Source organism: Bombina bombina, chromosome 5 (genome assembly GCF_027579735.1).
Source record: "Bombina bombina isolate aBomBom1 chromosome 5, aBomBom1.pri, whole genome shotgun sequence".
NCBI classification, from domain to species: domain Eukaryota; kingdom Metazoa; phylum Chordata; class Amphibia; order Anura; family Bombinatoridae; genus Bombina; species Bombina bombina.
The window spans coordinates 977,373,082-977,395,053 of record NC_069503.1 but is presented as its reverse complement, the minus strand read 5'-3'; the positions used below and the strand labels follow the sequence as shown (position 1 = coordinate 977,395,053).

The 21,972-nt window shown below is 38.9% G+C and overlaps 1 protein-coding gene across 1 annotated transcript in view; it reads left to right on the top strand.

The window, feature by feature from the left end:
• Window positions 1–21,972, top strand: part of PIP4P2 (phosphatidylinositol-4,5-bisphosphate 4-phosphatase 2) — a 263,098-nt gene that overhangs the window by 47,911 nt on the left and 193,215 nt on the right. Inside the window, exon 4 of the mRNA XM_053715190.1 lies at window positions 9,024–9,147. Within this exon, the coding sequence (XP_053571165.1) occupies window positions 9,024–9,147 (124 nt within the window). The remainder of the gene's footprint in view (window positions 1–9,023; window positions 9,148–21,972) is intronic.

Below are 21,972 nucleotides of genomic sequence, written 5' to 3'. Positions count from 1 at the left end.
CAGCATCCATAACAGGGCTATTGGTAGAGCTTAATGAGGTGGATCTGAAATAAAGAGACATAATTGTACAGAACTGCGGCAGGCAACAAGAATTGCAGTAAATATAAAGACAGAGAGGTGAAGCATTACCACTATAAAATCTGTTAGCACATGATACCGAACACCACTGAATACAATTGTGCATTGCTGGCCTCTATCCCCTTCATTTCCTGCTGAACGCTGTGTCAGTAGGTCATACCCCATTACCCCTGCCCGTCTTCGTCCAGTGGGGACAACTGCCCTGGGGTATAGAGGCTGGTGAAATTACTTAACTTCCAATTTGTGGGATGGTGGAATGCATTGTGACCCATCTACATAGGAAAAAGCCACTGGGAGATGTAATGAGTTAAAGATGTAAAGATGTGTTTTTGAAGTGGTCCAACAATCTCATACTGCTCAAGACGAATTACCACAATTATATATGGAACAGTGCTCCTCTCACCTTACACTACTCTTCCCTCATAGCATTACATAAGCACACTGCCTGAGCACATGGGATGAAGAAAGTGAGGCAGCATTATTAATACATGGAATAACGCCCCTACTTAGGTAGAGGGGGAGGGTTTTGGAGAACAGTCCCAGAAACACAACCTTTAGTAAATCAAATTGAGTCAAAGGGACTTGGCTCTTGATATCTCCTGACTCTGCAAGATTATCTAGACTGTCTACCTGACCTGGGTAGGGACGAGACCGAGAGAGATATTCATTATGTCAACCAGGAAAGGGAACAAGACGGATAAAGGGATGAAGAGCACATCTATGGAGACATTCTTCAAAACGCCCAGAGTCCATAAAGTTAAAGATCTTCTTTTAAATGAAGTGGAGGAGGATCCTGAATCTGAAAATGAGGGAGAACCTGAAGACATGACTCCTGTGACCAAGGCAGATCTAAATGCCCTGGTATCCAAACAGGATATTGCGACCAATTTCGATAAACTCTGGGAAAAGATGGATAACTTTCAAGAGACGATTACCAACAGTCTTACTGATATCAAAACTGAAATCTCTGAACTGGGCAATCGGGTGGACTCATTGGAAACAGCAACTGATGAAATGAGTGAAGAAGTAGCTGAAACAGCCCAAACATTAACAAGCCAACAACAAATGATAATGGAGCTGGAAGAGAAAATTGAGGACATCGAAAATAGGAGCAGAAGATCCAATATCCGCCTCAAAGGGGTCCCTGAGACAATTGGAGCAGAAGACCTGCACGACTATCTCCAGCAACTATTTAGGGCAATACTGGGAGCATCAGTTGACTCTGAAGTTCAAATAGAAAGAGCCCATAGGGCCCTTAGGGCTAAGCCCAAACCAGATCAACCCCCGAGAGATGTTATACTTAAGCTCCTGAGATACCCCGATAGAGAAAAAATATTGTCAGCTGCAAGACACAACCCCACGTTTAAATTCCAAGGCAATGTTATTCAGTTTTTTCAAGATTTATGCATCAAGACCCTACAAAGAAGATATACCCTCCGACCACTCACCCTCCTCCTCAGGAAACACCACATTCCATACAGATGGGGTTTCCCCTTTGCTTTACATGTAGTGAGAAATGGCAGAACTGCCACGATCAAGACCACAGCGGAAATACCTGATATTTGCAAATTTTTGGAGCTGGATCCACCAGAAATTACAGAAAAGGAAGCAACAACAAGCTCTCTGGAACTCTCTCACTCTCAGGCAAAGTCTCAGAGACCGAGATGGAAAAAAGTTACTAAAAAGAAAACTAAGACTTGAAAACTAGATATAATGAGGGCAGCACCCACTGGAAAGATTTTTACTTTTCTGCTGTAAATTTATAAGGCATAGGCAAAGATCATTAACCCCATGACAAAGAGAGGGGTTGAGAGGACACTAAGCCTAAGAGACTGTTGTATGTTCATTAACGCTTATAAGATGTTTTATATTGTGGTTTTTGTTGTGACCATGTACAAAACACACACTGTGGTGGTGTTGGTAAAAGATGACCAGCACACTGTTATATTGTAATATGTTTTTAGTTATATTAATGTTTATGTTTTTGTTCTTTGGAGTCACGGGATGCCCCACAAGTACACAGAGCTCATCAATCATAGGTGAATCGCTAAGAGGTTGGGAGAGGTCTCATCAGAGAGAGAACAAGGTACCCTTAGAATACCCAACTACTGGTAAGAAAAGAGTAGTGCACAATTATATGCTTAAGAATGTCATTAGCTAGAATAACACTGCTCTCGCATAATGCGAGAGGTCTTAACACCGACATAAAAAGAAGGACTGCACTGACTAATTATAGACGACTGAAAGCTACTGTAATTTTCCTCCAGGAGACACATTTCCTACACTCCACCATTCCCAAATACTGGGCTAGAGACTTTCCACAACAATTCCACTCTACGATAGATTCTAAAAAAAGAGGAGTCTCTATTCTTATACATTCCTCTATACCTTTCACACACAAAGAAACTATAGCAGACAAAGATGGCAGATACCTCCTGGTGTCAGGTCAAGTAGGGGGAACAGACATAGTCTTTTGCAACGTGTACGCCCCAAATGAACAACAAGACAAATATTTTCAAAATATATCTCATCTACTAACTGACTGGTCTAGGACACGTATAGTCTTAGCAGGAGACTTTAACATAGATATTCAATCACTGATGAAACACACAGCCAACCTGCAATCTAAAAAGAAGAATAGACAGAAAGGGGTAGCTAAGAACATAGGGGGGATGCTTGAGCAGCATACGCTGCAGGACACTTGGCAAGTACTTAATGGGGATGCTAGAGACACCACATTCTACTCATCGGCACACAACAGTTACTCGAAGATAGATTATGTGTATACGAGTCAGATACTGCAACCGATATTACAACATATAGATATTCTTCCGTGTATATGGTCAGACCATTCAATTACTAAACTATGTCTAGGGGACCTATTGGACCCAAAGAGAACAAAATCATGGACTTATGATCCGTCTTGTATTAAAAATCCGCTCGTAAAAGATAAAATTCTTAAGGTCTAGAGGAATATTGGCAGATTAATGTAGATACCACGAGTAACCCTATTATACCATGGGCGGCACATAAAGCAGTGATTAGAGGTATATTAATTAAAGAAAAGACAGCAGCTAGGAGACAACACACCCTACTCCTGACACAATTATACTCGGAGATTACTTCACTAGAGAGGGCACATAGAATAACTAGATCCCAAGCCACATTGACGCAATTGCAGAACACTAAAAATAAGCTACAAACTATACTAAATGAACAATCCGTCAAAGCGGCACATAGACTGAAAACAAACTACTTTATCTTCTCAAATAAACCTGATAGATATCTAGCGAAAAAAATTAGGGACAATTATCAGGCCTTATCAATACCGAGCATACAGAACTCAAAGGGACGCATGACATCCCACCCACAGGAAATTGTTGACACATTTGCTCACTTTTATAGCGACTTGTATGATGGGACTAAAGTGCAACACTGCCCTCTGACGGAAAAAGTATTTGATTCTTTTTTACATAAAGCGGACCTGAAACCAATTTCTGAGGAAGATAGGGAGGCCCTGAACGCTAAAATTACACCTGAGGAGGTACGAGCTGCTATTAAAGATCTTAAACCTAGCAAAGCCCCAGGTCCAGATGGATTCCCAGGGGAATACTATAAAGCTTTTAGAGATATACTATTGCCTCACCTGGTGGTATTTGCCAACCACATTATGGAAGGGGGAGAAATACCTACAGAACTGCTTCAGGCTAGGATAGTGGTGATCCCAAAACAGGGAAAGGACCCCCATTTTTGCGCTAATTATAGACCAATTTCCCTTATCAACCAGGACCTTAAGATAGTTACTAAAATACTAGCTAATAGACTGAAACACATCCTGCCCTCAATCATACACCCTGATCAAGTTGGATTTATTAAGGACAGGGAGGCCCCCGACAATATACGTAGAATGGTATCGGTTATTGACTTTCTTCGAGACAGGGGGATGCCTTCTCTGATCCTATCTTTGGATGCGGAGAAGGCATTCGACCGAGTTGACTGGAAATATATGTTGAGTGTGCTGTCACTAATGGGTTTTGAGGGACGGTTTGTGAAGGCTATTAAGGGATTATACTCGACACCCACGGCCCAGGTTAGAGCAATCGGACACCAATCTGAGACTATACATATACTTAATGGTACACGACAGGGATGCCCCTTATCACCCTTAATCTTTGCGCTATGCATAGAACCCTTAGCTGCATATATACGCAATTGTCCTGATATCTGGGGACTGGAAGTAGGGAAGATACATCATAAAATTACCTTATTTGCAGACGATGTGTTGCTCACCATTACGAAACCACTCATCTCGTTGCCACACGTATATCACGCCATACAATTATTCTCCCAGATATCGGGGTATAAAATTAACGCAGACAAGTGCGAAGCACTCCCCCTATCGCTACCCAAACATACCATGAAGGCAATTGAATCAAATTTTGACTTCAAATGGGTATTAGACGGGCTCAAATACCTAGGGATAAAGCTGACTACTCACTCTTCTAAATTGTACGCTGCAAATTATTTTCCCCTTTACAAAGCAATTAGGTCAGACATAGGAAGGTGGAGGAAAATGGGATTCTCCTGGTATGGAAGGCTGTCTGCTGTCAAGATGACGATTCTACCCAGAATCCTCTATCTGTTCAGGGTCCTCCCAATTAAAGTTATCAGTTCAGACTTAGAGAATCTCCAAAAAGACATACACAGATTTCTGAGGGATAATAAACACCCGAGGATCCCACACCAAATCCTGACAAGACATAGACAATTGGGGGGGGTGGGTGCTCCTAATTTGCACGATTATTACACAGCAGCTAGACTAGCGCAAAATTCAATACTTGGGAGAAGACAAAAAGATGTTCTCTGGCCTGCCTTGGAGGCTGCTATGGGGGGAATGGAGGGACCCGAAGATATTCTCTGGGGTAACATAAAGACTAAGGACTCAGAGATCTATCATAATAAATCCACAAAATTGGCCAAACAACAATGGACCAAGATACAGCGGATAGGGAAACTGATGCCTAGACAAACCCTGATAATACCACTAAAATACTTGATAAATGAAGAGTTTCTATACCATATAAAAAAATGGGAAAATAAAGGCTTATACAGGGTGGCAGATATATATTCACAAGGCAAATTACTGACCTTCACACAGCTTAGACAGAAGCTAGAACCTATTCAGATACACTGGTTCCTCTACTTACAGATCACATCAGCTATACAAACATATATTAGTAGGACCACAATACACAGTCAAAGAACGACTCTCGAAAATTTATGTTTAGCAATCAACAGACCCAAGAAAGCAATATCTAGATTATACATATCACTACAGGAAACTAAATACACGACTAAATCTACATTGCTACTAAAATGGGAGGAAGATATTGCTAGAGAGCATACGATTGATGACTGGAATGATATATTTACGCTAGTAAGGGCCTCATTAGTGCAGACCTCAGAGAGAATGTACTGAAGACAACCTTTAGATGGTACTTAACACCAATGAAAACATCTCATATGACATTAGGAAACTCTAGATACTGTTATAGGGGATGTAAAGTTAGGGGATCATATCTTCACATGTGGTGGGACTGCCCTAGAGTCCAAAACATTTGGAGGAAATTGTCTTTAATGCTCAGCACCCTGTTAAGCGAAAGGATCTCTCTTACACCAGCTCAGGCGCTGATGCATGAGACACTCCCGAGACTAAACCCACATATAAACACTTTCATTCGAATCCTATGTACCATCACAAGAATAGCTATAGCTAAATATTGGAAAAATGAGGCGCCAACATGGGCAGAGGTCCTCAACAGAATACAGATGGTTTATTCGATGTACGAGACAGCAGCATTTATTCAAGACACAGGGCCTACATTCCAGAAGATCTGGTTTTACTGGATAATCAGGGAAGGTGAGGGGACAGGGTAGGGGAGAAAGACGAGAATTTCTTGGAGGCAGACAGTAGCTGACTTGACATAGGAGACTACCCAACAAAAGGAAAATTGATGAGAGAGCTACTAATAGCCATATAAATAGGTACTAGGTTGGGGGGCACCCGTGACTCCATTAGTTTGATTTGTTGTAATACAGGAGTTATTGAGTTATGTTTATTTGTTCTATTTAGATAAATGATATTACTGAAATTATAAGAATATTACCCCCCAAGATTATATACTTCCAATATGAACTACAATAGCCAAGGACATATAAAAGAAGTAATTGAGGGAAAAATATGAAAATGAGAGAAACCTCCATAGGCTTTGAGATAGACTGCAGCAAAGGTAGTAGATTAGCTTGACTGTTGATATTTTATAAATAAATGATTAAGGCCAAAGTTAGAAAGTTTCAATGGCAAACCTGCTCAAGGAATGGTCCCTAGGCGAGTACTATGAGATCCTTAGAATACAACTATGAGTAAGGTACTAGCTACTCTGCTGCTGTAAGCTCTTTGTATTCTTTTTTATGAATCTTATGCTTTTTCTTTTGTCTTTCTCATTGTATGTCACATGTAATGTATCAGTTGTATATGGAGGAGGTTTGTGGTTTAATAAAAAATATTTTATCTAAAACACCAGGTACTTCACAAGGGTTTTTTACTAGCATTTTCAGAAGCAGAAGATATTTGTTGTGGTTAATCCTAAGATTTCATCTTATTTTGCTTCTGTTTTAACTACTGTAAAAATTGCTTCTTTAGTATATTGGCAACACTTCTGCAGTGTTGTTGTTGCAGTAAAATATTTTTTTTTTTGGAAATCAAAATTAAACGTTCTTGATTCGGATAATATATAAACATAATATGCAAATAAGAAAATGTTAATTAAATTAAGGAAGAATATGTTTCATACGCATATTTTTCCTCTGCCAATTTAATCATCTACCAGCTGAATGGTCTGGGGAAAACATGTTTAACTCCTTAAGGACCAAGGACGTACAGGGTACGTCCTACAAAAAGTGTTAGGGGTTTCAATCAGTGGAAGCGATCGTGATCGCTTCCAGGCGCTTTTAGAGTATTGCAGTGATGCCCTCTCTGCATCGGCCAGCGATGGTGACTTTCTGCCAGTACTAAAGATGGCAGTGACATTAGTTATGTGGGGGAGGTAAGAGAGCTGTTTTAAAGGGTCAGGGGGGGATCAGGGGGTGGGATGTTTCAGGTGGGAGACTGATCTCTACACTAAAGCTAAAATTAGTCCGTCAAGCTCCATAATTAACCCCTTCACTGCTGGCCATAATACAAGTGTGGTGCGCAATGCCAAAGACATATGTCTGCTATTTCTGAACAAAGGGGATCGCAGAGGATCATTTACAACCAGTTGTGCCATAATTGCACAAGCTGTTTGTAAATAACTTCAGTGAAAAACCTAAAGTTTGTGAAAAAGTTAACAATTTTTTTTTATTTGATCCCATTTGGCGGTGAAATGGTGGCATCAAATATACCAAAATGGGCCTAGATCAATACTTTGGTTTGTTTACTAAAAAAAAATATTTACATGTAAAGGGTTATTCAGGGATTCTTGAAAGATATCAGTGTTAAAATGTAACTGGCTAATTTTGAGGAAAAAAAAAGGTTTGGAAATAACAAAGTGCTACTTGTATTGCCCTATAACTTGCAAAGAACATGTAAACATTGGGTATTTCTAAACTCAGGACAACATTTAGAAACTATTTGGCATGGGTGTTTTTTGGTGGTTGTAGATGTGTAACAGATTTTGGGGGTCAAAGTTAGAAAAAGTGTGTTTTTTTTCCATTTTTTCATCATGTTTTATAAAAAATCTTATAGTAAATAAGATATGATGAAAATAATGGTATCTTTAGAAAGTCCATTTAATGGCGAGAATATGTGTGGGTACAGTAAATGAGTAAGAGGAAAATTACAGCTAAACACAAACACTGCAGAAATGTAAAAATAGCCCTGGTCCCAAATGGTAAGAAAAGTGATTTGATCACTAAGGGGTTAAAGCAGGAAACCTTCTTTTTTTAATTGGGTTTTATGAAAATTTTAAGGGCCGTAAACTAAAAATGAATAACTTTCCAATTTACTTCTGTTATTTAATTTGCTAGGTCAGGAGCAGCAATGCATTACTTGGAACTGGCTGGTGATTGGTTGTTACACACACACATGACTCTTATTATTGGCTCAGCAGATGTGATCGATAAGCGTCCAGTAGTGCATTGCTGTTCTGGAGATGACTTTTTTTTTTACAAAGAACACAAAGAGAACTTAGCAACTTTTGGTATTATAAGTAACCTGGAAAGTGGTTTGAAATTGCATTTTCCGTTTCAATAATAAAAGTTACATTTTGACTTTACATGCATCATCCCGCTGTACATAAAGCGCCAGTTTAGGTAAATATGGTGTTGACCCTTTTCTGTATACTCACTAAACAGTAGCAAGAAGATTGAGTGCAGCGGGGGTCAGGAGATGTTGCACATGCAATATAAACTGTCTTCATCTCTTCTTCCATCTTCATCAATTCTTTTGTGTAATATTGAAAGTGTAAGGAATGTTTTTATGGAACATGGTGCTTCTGCATTCCTCTGCTTTTTGTAACCCAGTAATATGGTCACTATTGTTTGACAAACCTGTTGATGTTGTTTTGTATAAACGATCATTTATTTCTATCTCCGAGGTTAAAACACAAAAACAAATAGATGCTGGCTTCAGTTTGTATTTTTTCAGATATGGGCTCATGACAAGTATTTTGTTGCACTGCACCACACTGCATTTATTTTTCTTGGTATATTTAGAAAAGTGTTCATGACTCAACACAACTGCGCCCTGTATCTACAGCCTTTTCTAGTTATTGTACACAAACTGTATGCTAGGCGGATGTTTTTTGTGTATTGCTTTTAGTAACACACAAAGGTCGTTTATAGCCACATGACCATAACTTAATGACTTTGAAAAATAATAAAAAAACTTTATTTGATCTTTGCAGCAGACGTATCATCAATCTTGGTCCTGTTCTGCTAATTCCAGAGGAACAGCCAGCACAGCCAGCACTTCCAGTTCAACCAGAAGGTACCAGAGTACTGTGTGGTCACTGTGGGAATACATTTTTGGTAAGTTGGTTAACTCAATAAAAGAGAAGTAAAAAACATAATTTATGTAAGAACTTACCTGATAAATTCATTTCTTTCATATTGGCAAGAGTCCATGAGCTAGTGACGTATGGGATATACAATCCTACCAGAAGGGGCAAAGTTTCCCAAACCTCAAAATGCCTATAAATACACCCCTCACCACACCCACAATTCAGTTTAATGAATAGCCAAGTAGTGGGGTGATAAAGAAAGGAGTAAAAAGCATCAACAGAGGAATCTGGAAATTGTACTTTATACAAAAAAATCATAACCACCATAAAAAGGGTGGGCCTCATGGACTCTTGCCAACATGAAAGAAATTAATTTATCAGGTAAGTTCTTACAAAAATTATGTTTTCTTTCATGTAATTGGCAAGAGTCCATGAGCTAGTGACATATGGGATAGCAATACCCAAGATGTGGAACTCCACGCAAGAGTCACTAGAGGGATAAAATAAAAACAGCCATTTTCCACTGAAGAAAATTCTACCCAAAATATAAGTTTATTCTCATAAATGAAAGGAAAAAAATTAAAACATAAGCAGAAGAATCAAACTGAAACAGCTGCCTGAAGAACTTTTCTACCAAAAACTGCTTCCGAAGAAGCAAATACATCAAAACGGTAGAATTTAGTAAATGTATGCAAAGAAGACCAAGTTGCTGCTTTGCAAATCTGATCAACTGAAGCTTCATTCCTAAAAGCCCACAAAGTGGAAACTGACCTAGTAGAATGAGCTGTAATTCTCTGAGGCGTGGCTTGACCCGACTCCAAATAAGCTTGATAAATCAAAAGTTTTAACCACGATGCCAAGGAAACGGCAGAAGCCTTCTGACGTTTCCTAGGACCAGAAAAGATAACAAATAGACTAGAAGTCTTCCTGAAATCTTTAGTAGCTTCAACATAATATTTCAAAGCTCTTACCACATCCAAGGAATATAAGGATCTCTCCAAAGAATTCTTAGGATTAGGACACAAGTAAGGGACAACAATTTCTCTATTAATTTTGTTAGAATTCACAACCTTAGGTAAGAATTTAAAGGAAGTCCGCAAAACTGCCTTATCCTGATGAAAAATCAGAAAAGGAGATTCATAAGAAAGAGCATATAATTCAGAAACTCTTCTAGCAGAAGAGATGGCCAAAAGGAACAACACTTTCCAAGAAAGTAGTTAAATGTCCAAAGAATGCATAGGCTGAAATGGAGGAGCCTGTAAAGCCTTCAAAAAAAAATTAAGACTCCGAGGAGAGATTGATTTAATGACAGGCTTGATACGAACCAAAGCCTGTACAAAACAGTGACTATCAGGAAGCTTAGCAATCTTTCTGTGAAATAAAACAGAAAGGGCATAGATTTGTCCCTTCAAGGAACTTACACACAAACCCTTATCCAAACCATCCTGAAGAAACTGTAAAATTATAGGAATTCTAAAAGAATGCCAAGAGAATTTATGAGAAGAACACCATGAAATATAAGTCTTCCAAACTCGATAATTAATCTTTCTAGAAACAGATTTACGAGCCTGTAACATAGTATTAATCACTGAATCAGAGAAACCTCTATGACTAAGCACTAGGCGTTCAATTTCCATACCTTTAAAATTTAATGATTTGAGATCCTGATGGAGAAACGGACCTTGACACAGAAGGTCCGGCCTTAATGGAAGTGGCCAAGGTTGGCAACTGGACATCAGAACAAGATCTGCATACCAAAACCTGTGATGTCATGCTGGAGCCACCAGCAACACAAACAATTGCTCCATGATGATTTTGGAGATCACTCTTGGAAGAAGAACTAGAGGTGGGAAAATATAAGCAGGTTGATAACACCAAGGAAGTGTCAACGCATCCACTGCTTCCGCCTGAGGATCCCTGGACCTGGACAGGTACCTGGGAAGTTTCTTGTTTAGTTGAGAAGCCATCAGATCTATTTCTGGAAGACCCCCACATCTGAACAACCTGAGAAAACACATCTGGATGGAGTGGCCACTCCCCCGGATGTAAAGTCTGAAGGCTGAGATAATCCACTTCTCAATTGTCTGTACCTGGGATATGAACCACAGAAATTAGACAGGAGCTGGATTCCGCCCAAGCAAGTATCCGAGATACTTCCTTCATAGCTTGGGGGCTGTGAGTTCCACCCTGATGATTGACATATGCCACAATTGTGATATTGTCTTTCTGAAAACAAATGAACAGTTCTCTCTTCAACAGAGGCCAAATATGAAGATCCCTGAAAATCACACGGAGTTCCAAAATATTGATTGGTAATTTCGCCTCTTGAGATTTCCAAACCCCTTGTGCTGTCAGAGATCCCCAAACAGCTCCCCAACCTGAAAGACTCGCATCTGTTGTGATCACAGTCCAAGTTGGACGAACAAAAGAGGCCCCTAGAACTAAACAATGGTAAATTAAACACCAAGTCAGAGATAGTCGAACATTGTGATTTAAGGATATTAATTGTGATATCCTTGTATAATCCCTGCACCATTGGTTCAGCATACAAAGCTGGAGAGGTCTCATATGAAAACGAGCAAAGGGGATCGCGTCCGATGCTGCAGTCATGAGACCTAAAACTTTCATGCACATAGCTACTGAAGGGAATGACTGAGACTGAAGGTTCCGACAGGCTGCAACCAATTTTAAACGTCTCTTGTCTGTTAGAGACAGAGTCATGGACACTGAATCTATCTGGAAACCTAAAAAGGTGACCCTTGTCTGAGGAATCAAAGAACTTTTTGGTAAATTGATCCTCTAACCATGTTTTCGAAGAAACAACACTAGTTGATTCGTGTGAGATTCTGCAGAATGTAAAGACTGAGCTAGTACCAAGATATCGTCCAAATAAGGAAACACCACAATACCCAGCTCTCTGATTACAGAGAGTAGGGCACCAAGCACCTTTGAAAAGATTCTTGGAGCTGTCGCTAGGCCAAAAGGAAGAGCGACAAATTGTTAATGCTTGTCTAGAAAAGAGAATCTCAGAAACTGATAATGATCTGGATGAATCTTAATATGAAGATATGCATCCTGTAAGTCTATTGTGGACATATAATGCCCGTGCTGAACAAAAGGCAAAATAGTCCTTATAGTCACCATTTTGAAAGTTGGTACACTTGCATAACAATTCAAAATTTTTAGATCCAGAACTGGTCTGAATGAATTTTCTTTCTTTGGGACAATGAATAGATTTGAATAAAACCCCAGACCCTGTTCCTGAAACGGAACCGGCATGATTACCCCTGAAAACTCCAGGTCTGAAACACACTTCAGGAAAGCCTGAGCTTTTACTGGATTTGCTGGGATGCGTGAGAGAACATATCTTCTCACAGGAGGTCTTACTCTGAATCCTATTCGGTACCCCTGAGAGACAATACTCAGAATCCATTGATTTTGAACAGAATTTGTCCAAACATCCTTGAAAAATCTTAATCTGCCCCTACCTGCTGAGCTGGAATGAGGGCTGCACCTTCATGCGGGCTTGGGGGCTGTCTTTGGATTCTTAAATAGCTTGGATTTATTCCAATTTGAAGAAGGTTTCCAACTGGAAACAGATTCCTTGGGGGAAGGATAAGATTTGTGTTCCTTAATTTGTCGAAAAGAACGAAAATGGTTAGAAGTTTTAGATTTACCTTTAGGTCTTTTATCCTGAGGCAAAAAAACTCCCTTTCCCCCAGTGAAAGTTGAAATTATCGAATCCAACTGAGAACCAAATAACTTATTACCTTGGAAAGAAAGAGATGGCAATCTAGATTTAGATACCATATCAGCATTCCAAGATTTAAGCCACAAAGCTCTTCTAGCTAAAATAGCTAAAGACATAGATTTAACATTAATTTTTTTCATGAAATAAAAAATGGCATCACAAATAAAATGATTAGCATGTTGAAGCAAGCGAACAATGCTAGACAAATCAGAATCCAAGTCGTGTTGCGCTAAATTTTACAACCAAAAAGTTGATGCAGCTGCAACATCAGCCAAAGAAATTGCAGGCCTGAGAAGATGACCAGAATATAAATTGGCTTTCCTTAGATAAGATTCAAGTTTCCTATCTAAAGGATCTTTAAAAGAAGTACTATCTTCCATAGGAGATAGCCCCATCAACTTTGGGGATCTTTTCCCAAAACTCCAATGTAACTGCTGGCAAAGGATACCATTTTTTAAACCTTGAAGAAGGAATAAAAAAAGTAACAGGCCTATTCCATTCCTTAGAAATCATATCAGAAATAGCATCAGGAACTGGAAAAACCTCTGGAGTTATCACAGGAGGTTTATAAACAGAATTTAAACGTTTACTAGTTTTAGTATCAAGAGGATTAGTTTCCTCAATATCCAATGTAATCAACACTTCTTTTAACAAAGAATGAACATACTCCATTTTAAATAAATAAGTAGATTTGTCAGTGTCAATATCTGAGGAAGGATCTTCTGAAACATATGGATCCTCATCAGAGGAGGATAATTCAGTATGTTGTCGGTCATTTGAAATTTCATCAACTTTTATGAGACGTTTTAAAAGACCTTTTACGTTAATTAGAAGGCGGGATGGCAGACAAAGCCTTCTGAATAGAATCAGCAATGCAATCTTTTAGATTCACAGGTATATCTTGTACATTAGATGTTGAAGGAACAGCAACAAGCAATGTACTATTACTGATGGACACATTATCTGCATGTAAAAGTTTATCATGACAACTATTACAAACCACAGCTGGAGATATAATCTCCACAAGTTTACAACAAATGCACTTAGCTTTGGTAGAACTGTTATCTGGCTGCAGGGTTCCAACAGTGATTTCTGAGACAGGATTAGATTGAGACATCTTGCAAAATGTAAGAGAAAAAAACAACATATAAAGCAAAATTATCAATTTCCTTATATGGCAGTTTCAGGAATGGGAAAAAATGCAAACAACATAGCCCTCTAAAAGAAAAAATGCAAGAGGCATATAGGAATTGGGTCTTAAATAATGAAATTAGTTGGCGCCAAGTATGATTCACAACGTAGCTGAAAATTTGTTGGTGCTAACTACATCCGGAAATGACACACTCACGTCATTAACGACGCAACCTTGCAAGGAACTCGGCGTTAACTAAGACATCGGAAATGACGATTTTGCGTCATCGGACATACCTTCACGCCAAAAAATTCTTGCACCAAGAATGGCACAATAAACTTTGGCATTTTACGCCCTCGCGATCCTAAGTTTGCCCCCGGAATTGAAAGAAAAAAAGCAGTCAATTTGAAAAAAAGACTAAACCCCAGGAAAGAAAAAAAAATTCCTAAATATGTTTTTCCCCAAATATGAAACTGACAGTCTGCAAAAGGAAATATGCATAAACCTGACTCATGGCAAATATAAGTACAATACATATATTTAGAACTTTATATTAATGCATAAAGTGCCAAACCATAGCTGAGTGTGTCTTAAGTAATAAAAACATACTTACCGAAAGACACCCATCCACATATAGCAGATAGCCAAACCAGTACTGAAACGGTTATCAGTAGAGGTAATGGAATATGACAGTATATCGTTGATCTGAAAAGGGACGTAGGAGATGAATCTCTACGACCGATAACAGAGAACCTATGAAATAGATCTGTGAGGAAAACCATTGCATTCAATAGATGATACTCCCTTCACATCCTTCTGACATTCACTGTACTCTGAAAGGAACTGGGCTTCAAATTGCTGAGAAGCGCATATCAACGTAGAAATCTTAGCACAAACTTACTTCACCACCTCCATAGGAGGCAAAGTTTGTAAAACTGAATTGTGGGTGTGGTGACGGGTGTATTTATAGGCATTTTGAGGTTTGGGAAACTTTGCCCTTCCTGGTAGGATTGTATATCCCATACGTCACTAGCTCATGGACTCTTGCCAATTACATGAAAGAAAACCTTGCTTCTAAATATAAACACAACTAGTAAAAAAATCAAACTAAAGAAATATACTTCTGATTTATGCAGTGGCTTCTAGTCATTCTATTCTGTTTCTCGGTCTCAATGCTTTTATATATGCAATGATAAAAGGCAAATTCTGGGATTTTTGTGACATGTAATGTAGCATAGCTCTTACTAAACATTAAATTATTACCTACCAACTTGGAAATGGTAAACTGTCTAGGGTTATAATGTCTTAAAGGGACATTAAACATTTAATAAATGCTAGATTGAATGATGCATTTAAAAAAAAAGATTAGTCTGAGGATAACATGAGGATGTATTTTTTTAATGTTTCATTAGCTGTTTAAAGGGACAGTATAGTCAAATTAAACTTTCATGGTTCCGATAGGGCATGCAATTTTAAACAACTTTTCAATTTAATTTTATTATCAAATTAGCTTTGTTCCCTTAGTGGTATGTTTGAAAAACTAAACCTAGGCAGGCTCAAACTGATTTCTAAAACGGTTAAAAACCTCCTCTTAGCTCAGAGCATTTTGAAAGTTTTTCCACAGTTAGATAGTACTAGTTCATGTGTGTCATATAGATAACATTTTGCTCACTCCCGTGGTGTTATTTAGGAGTCTGCACTGATTAGCTAAACTGCATGTCTGTCAAAAGCACTGAGATAAGGGGCAGTCTGCAGAGGCTTAGATACAAGGTAATCACAGAGGTAATAAGTATATTAAAATAACTGTGCTGGTTATGCAAAACTGGGGAATGGGTAATAAAGGGATTATCTATCTTTTTAAACAATAACAATTCTGGAGTAGACTGTACCTTTAAATATTAACAAAATAAGTGTAAAGTTTTAGTGTCTATAAAACAAAGGGAGCTGCCATGTTGTAACTTAGGTTACCTTCTCTGCTGTGGACAATTAGGGACTGTTAGAAATAGGTCACTAGAGTGTGCAGCCAATGGCTGTGGGGAATATAACAGTGTTCTGCACTTTAATTTCTAACAGGAACTGAAAAGCTTACAATTTCAGAATGGAATTACAGGAAAAGGGGACAAAATAAATAATGTATATTGCAGAGTTTTTTATACATGCAATTTATTATTTTATATTACCATATAAAGTCCCTTTAAGCATCTCCTCTCTTCTGCCATTCACCCACTGTAAATGAGCAAAGATTTTCTCTTCAACAAACCTACGACTGCTGTGCAAACTGTGACCTAGATTTGGAGTTTGGCGGTAGCCGTGAAAACCAGCGTTAGAGGCTCCTAACGCTGGTTTTAGGCTACCGCCGGTATTTAGAGTCACTCAAAATAGGGTCTAACGCTCACTTTTCAGCCGCGACTTTTCCATACCGCAGATCCCCTTACGTCAATTGCGTATCCTATCTTTTCAATGGGATCTTCCTAACTCCGGTATTTAGAGTCGTTTCTGAAGTGAGCGTTAGACATCTAACGACAAAACTCCAGCCGCAGGAAAAAAGTCAGTAGTTAAGAGCTTTCTGGGCTAACGCCGGTTTATAAAGCTCTTAACTACTGTACTCTAAAGTACACTAACACCCATAAACTACCTATGTACCCCTAAACCGAGGTCCCCCCACATCGCCGCCACTCGATTAATTTTTTTTAACCCCTAATCTGCCGACCGCCACCTACGTTATCCTTATGTACCCCTAATCTGCTGCCCCTAACACCGCCGACCCCTGTATTATATTTATTAACCCCTAATCTGCCCCCCACAACGTCTCCGCCAGCTACCTACACTTATTAACCCCTAATCTGCCGTCCGCACGCCGCCGCCAGCTACATTATCCCTATGTACCCCTAATCTGCTGCCCCTAACACCGCCGACCCCTATATTATATTTATTAACCCCTAATCTGCCCCCCACAACGTCGCCTCCACCTGCCTACACTTATTAACCCCTAATCTGCCGAGCGGACCTGAGCGCTACTATAATAAAGTTATTAACCCCTAATCCGCCTCACTAACCCTATAATAAATAGTATTAACCCCTAATCTGCCCTCCCTAACATCGCCGACACCTAACTTCAATTATTAACCCCTAATCTGCCGACCGGAGCTCACCGCTATTCTAATAAATGGATTAACCCCTAAAGCTAAGTCTAACCCTAATACTAACACCCCCCCTAAGTTAAATATAATTTAAATCTAACAAAATAAATTAACTCTTATTAAATAAATTATTCCTATTTAAAGATAAATACTTACCTGTAAAATAAATCCTAATATAGCTACAATATAAATTATATTTATATTATAGCTATTTTAGGATTTATATTTATTTTACAGGTAACTTTGTATTTATTTTAACCAGGTACAATAGCTATTAAATAGTTAAGAACTATTTAATAGCTAAAATAGTTAAAATAATTACAAATTTACCTGTAAAATAAATCCTAACCTAAGTTACAATTAAAACTAACACTATACTATCAATAAATTAATTAAATAAACTACCTACAATTACCTACAATTAACCTAACACTACACTATCAATAAATTAATTAAATACAATTCCTACAAATAAATACAATTAAACTTGCTAAAGTACAAAAAATAAAAAAGAACTAAGTTACAAAAAATAAAAAAGATATCTACAAACATAAGAAAAATATTACAACAATTTTAAACTAATTACACCTACTCTAAGCCCCCTAATAAAACAACAAAGCCCCCCAAAATAAAAAATGCCCTACCCTATTCTAAATTACTAAAGTTAAAAGCTCTTTTACCTTACCAGCCCTGAACAGGGCCCTTTGCGGGGCATGCCCCAAGAAGTTCAGCTCTTTTGCCTGTAAAAAAAAAACATACAATACCCCCCCCCCCCCCAACATTACAACCCACCACCCACATACCCCTAATCTAACCCAAACCCCCCTTAAATAAACCTAACACTAAGCCCCTGAAGATCATCCTACCTTGTCTTCACCTCACCAGGTATCACCGATCCGTCCTGGCTCCAAAATCTTCATCCAACCCAAGCGGGGGTTGGCGATCCATCATCCGGTGTCTGAAGAGGTCCAGAAGAGGCTCCAAAGTCTTCATCCTATCCGGGAAGAAGAGGCAATCCGGACCGGCAACCATCTTGATCCAAGCGGCATCTTCTATCTTCATCCGATGACGACGGGCTCCATCCTGAAGACCTCCACCGCGGACCCATCTTCTTCCGGCGACGTCCAACTGCAGAATGACGGTTCCTTTAAGGGGCGTCATCCAAGATGGCGTCCCTCGAATTCCGATTGGCTGATAGGATTCTATCAACCAATCGGAATTAAGGTAGGAATATTCTGATTGGCTGATGGAATCAGCCAATCAGAATCAAGTTCAATCCGATTGGCTGATCCAATCAGCCAATCAGATTGAGCTTGCATTCTATTGGCTGATCGGAACAGCCAATAGAATGCGAGCTCAATCTGATTGGCTGATTGGATCAGCTAATCGGATTGAACTTGATTCTGATTGGCTGATTCCATCAGCCAATCAGAATATTCCTACCTTAATTCCGATTGGCTGATAGAATCCTATCAGCCAATCGGAATTCGAGGGACGCCATCTTGGATGACGTCCCTTAAAGGAACCGTCATTCGGCTAGTAGGCGTCCGGAGAAGAGGATGTTCCGCGTCGGAGGTCTGCAAGATGGATCCGGAAGAAAGAAGATTGAAGATGCCGTTGATAGAAGACTTCATCCGGATCATGGACCTCTTCAGCTCCCGCTTGGATGAAGACTTCATCCGGATCATGGACCTCTTCAGCTGCCGCTTGGATGAAGACTTCAGCCGGATCATGGACCTCTTCAGCCCCCCGCTTGGGCTTGGATCAGGACATCGGAGGAGCTCTTCAGGACGGATCGGTGAACCTGGCAGGGTGAAGATAAGGTAGGAAGATCTTCAGGGGCTTAGTGTTAGGTTTATTTAAGGGGGGTTTGGGTTAGATTAGGGGTATGTGGGTGGTGGGTTGTAATGTTGGGGGGGGGTATTGTATGTTTTTTTTTTACAGGCAAAAGAGCTGAATTCTTTGGGGCATGCCCCGCAAAGGGCCCTGTTCAGGGCTGGTAAGGTAAAAGAGCTTTGAACTGTAGTAATTTAGAATAGGGTAGGGCATTTTTTTATTTTGGGGGGTCTTTGTTATTTTATTAGGGGGCTTAGAGTAGGTGTAATTAGTTTAAAATTGTTGTAATATTTTTCTTATGTTTGTAAATATTTTTTTATTTTTTGTACTTTAGCTAGTTTATTTAATTGTATTTATTTGTAGCAATTGTATTTAATTAATTTATTGATAGTGTAGTGTTAGGTTAATTGTAGGTAGTTTATTTAATTAATTTATTGATAGTCTAGTGTTAGGTTTATTTGTAACTTAGGTTAGGATTTATTTTACAGGTAATTTTGTAATTATTTTAACTAGGTAGCTATTAAATGGTTCTTAACTATTTAATAGCTATTGTACCTGGTTAAAATAAATACAAAGTTACCTGTAAAATAAATATAAATCCTAAAATAGCTATAATATAAATATAATTTATATTGTAGCTATATTAGGATTTATTTTACAGGTAAGTATTTATCTTTAAATAGGAATAATTTATTTAATAAGAGTTAATTTATTTCGTTAGATTTAAATTATATTTAACTTAGGGGGGTGTTAGTATTAGGGTTAGACTTAGCTTTAGGGGTTAATCCATTTATTAGAATAGGGGTGAGCTCCGGTCGGCAGATTAGGGGTTAATAATTGAAGTTAGGTGTCTGCGATGTTAGGGAGGGCAGATTAGGGGTTAATACTATTTATGATAGGGTTAGTGAGGCGGATTAGGGGTTAATAACTTTATTATAGTAGCGCTCAGGTCCGCTCGGCAGATTAGGGGTTAATAAGTGTAGGCAGGTGGAGGCGACGTTGTGGGGGGCAGATTAGGGGTTAATAAATATAATATAGGGGTCGGCGATGTTAGGGCAGCAGATTAGGGGTACATAGGGATAATGTAAGTAGCGGCAGTTTACGGAGCGGCAGATTAGGGGTTAATAATAATATGCAGGGGTCAGCGATAGCGGGGGCGGCAGATTAGGGGTTAATAAGTGTAAGGTTAGGGGTGTTTAGACTCAGGGTACATGTTAGTGTTAAGTGCAGACGTAGGAAGGGTTACCGCATAGCAAACAATGGGGCTGCGTTAGGAGCTGAACGCGGCTTTTTTGCAGGTGTTAGGTTTTTTTTCAGCTCAAACAGCCCCATTGTTTCCTATGGGGGAATCGTGCACGAACACGTTTTTGAGGCTGGCCGCGTCCGTAAGCAACTCTGGTATCGAGAGTTGAAGCTGCGTTAAAAATGCTCTACGGTCCTTTTTTGGAGCCTAACGCAGCCTTTATGTGGACTCTCGATACTAGAGTTATTTTTATGGTGCGGCCAGTAAAACGCGGGCGTTAGTTTTTCAGCTCGTTACCAACAAAACTCCAAATCTAGCACATGCTAATAATATCCTGTTATAGGAAATAACATCTAAAGGTTACAGTAGATCCTATAACTAAAATATTCTTTTTATTCATAACTCTCTTCATTTGACACATAATAACACATTGATCTAAACACACCTGTTGAGAAAGTTCACTGTAATTCTAAACTTGTGCTTGATGCTCTTTGCTAGTGCAAAGGGGTTTTGAACTTTCTAAAAACTATTATATCTACTGTTCTTCTTCATTGTGGTACTTACTAATATATCTATGATTTAAACATTACTGTGGAAATACTGTGCTTAAAAGGTGGTAGAAATGTAATTCCTACTGAGGTTTTGGTGCCTTTTGGGCATATATCATCCTACAGATATTTAGGTAAATTAAACTAATCAGAACAGATTATATATTGCCAAAAAAGAGAATGTTTACTCCTCAACACATCTGTACAGTTACCATTATTCTTATTATTATTACAGTTTATTTATAAAGTGGAGTTGAAAAAGAGGGTGCCACATAGCGTAATGCTTACCAAATGAATATGCACCGTACTGTGACCGGTGCTGACAGGCCGACTAACACTCACAGTGGTTAGTACACTGGTGTCTGTGGTATACTGCGTCTGGACGAAGTTGGAGTGATTCTGTCTGACTCAGTGCTGGGTAAATCGCTTTCTTGACAAGCATGGTATTGCAATGTTAGAATCACACTGCGAACAGTGTGAAAAACGTTGGCCCTTGCAACGTAAAGATAAAAGCAAAGGACAACTTCCGTGAATATAAAAATATATTTCTTCTGTTATGTGTGATCAGTCCACGGGTCATCATTACTTCTGGGATATAACTCCTCCCCAACAGGAAATGCAAGAGGATTCACCCAGCAGAGCTGCATATAGCTCCTCCCCTCTACGTCAGTCCCAGTCATTCTCTTGCACCCAACGACTAGATAGGATGTGTGAGAGGACTATGGTGATTATACTTAGTTTTTATGACTTCAATCAAAAGTTTGTTATTTTAAAATAGCACCGGAGCGTGTTATTACTTCTCTGGCAGAGTTTGAGGAAGAATCTGACAGAGATTTTTTACTATGATTTTAACCGGAGTCGTTAAGATCATATTGCTGTTCTCGACCATCTGAGGGAGGTAAAGGCTTCAGATCAGGGGACAGCGGGCAGATGAATCTGCATTGAGGTATGTGGCAGTTTTTATTTTCTGAATGGAATTGATGAGAAAAGCCTGCCATACCGTTAAAATGACATGTATGTATACACTTCAGTATTCTGGGGATGGTATTTCACCGGAACTACTGTGTTAAAGGTCACTAATCCTTTTAATAACTATTCTCATGTTAAACGTTTTTGCTGGAATGTAGAATCGTTTACATTGCTGAGGTACTGTGTGAATAAATGTTTGGGCATTATTTTCCACTTGGCAGTTTTTTGCTTTAA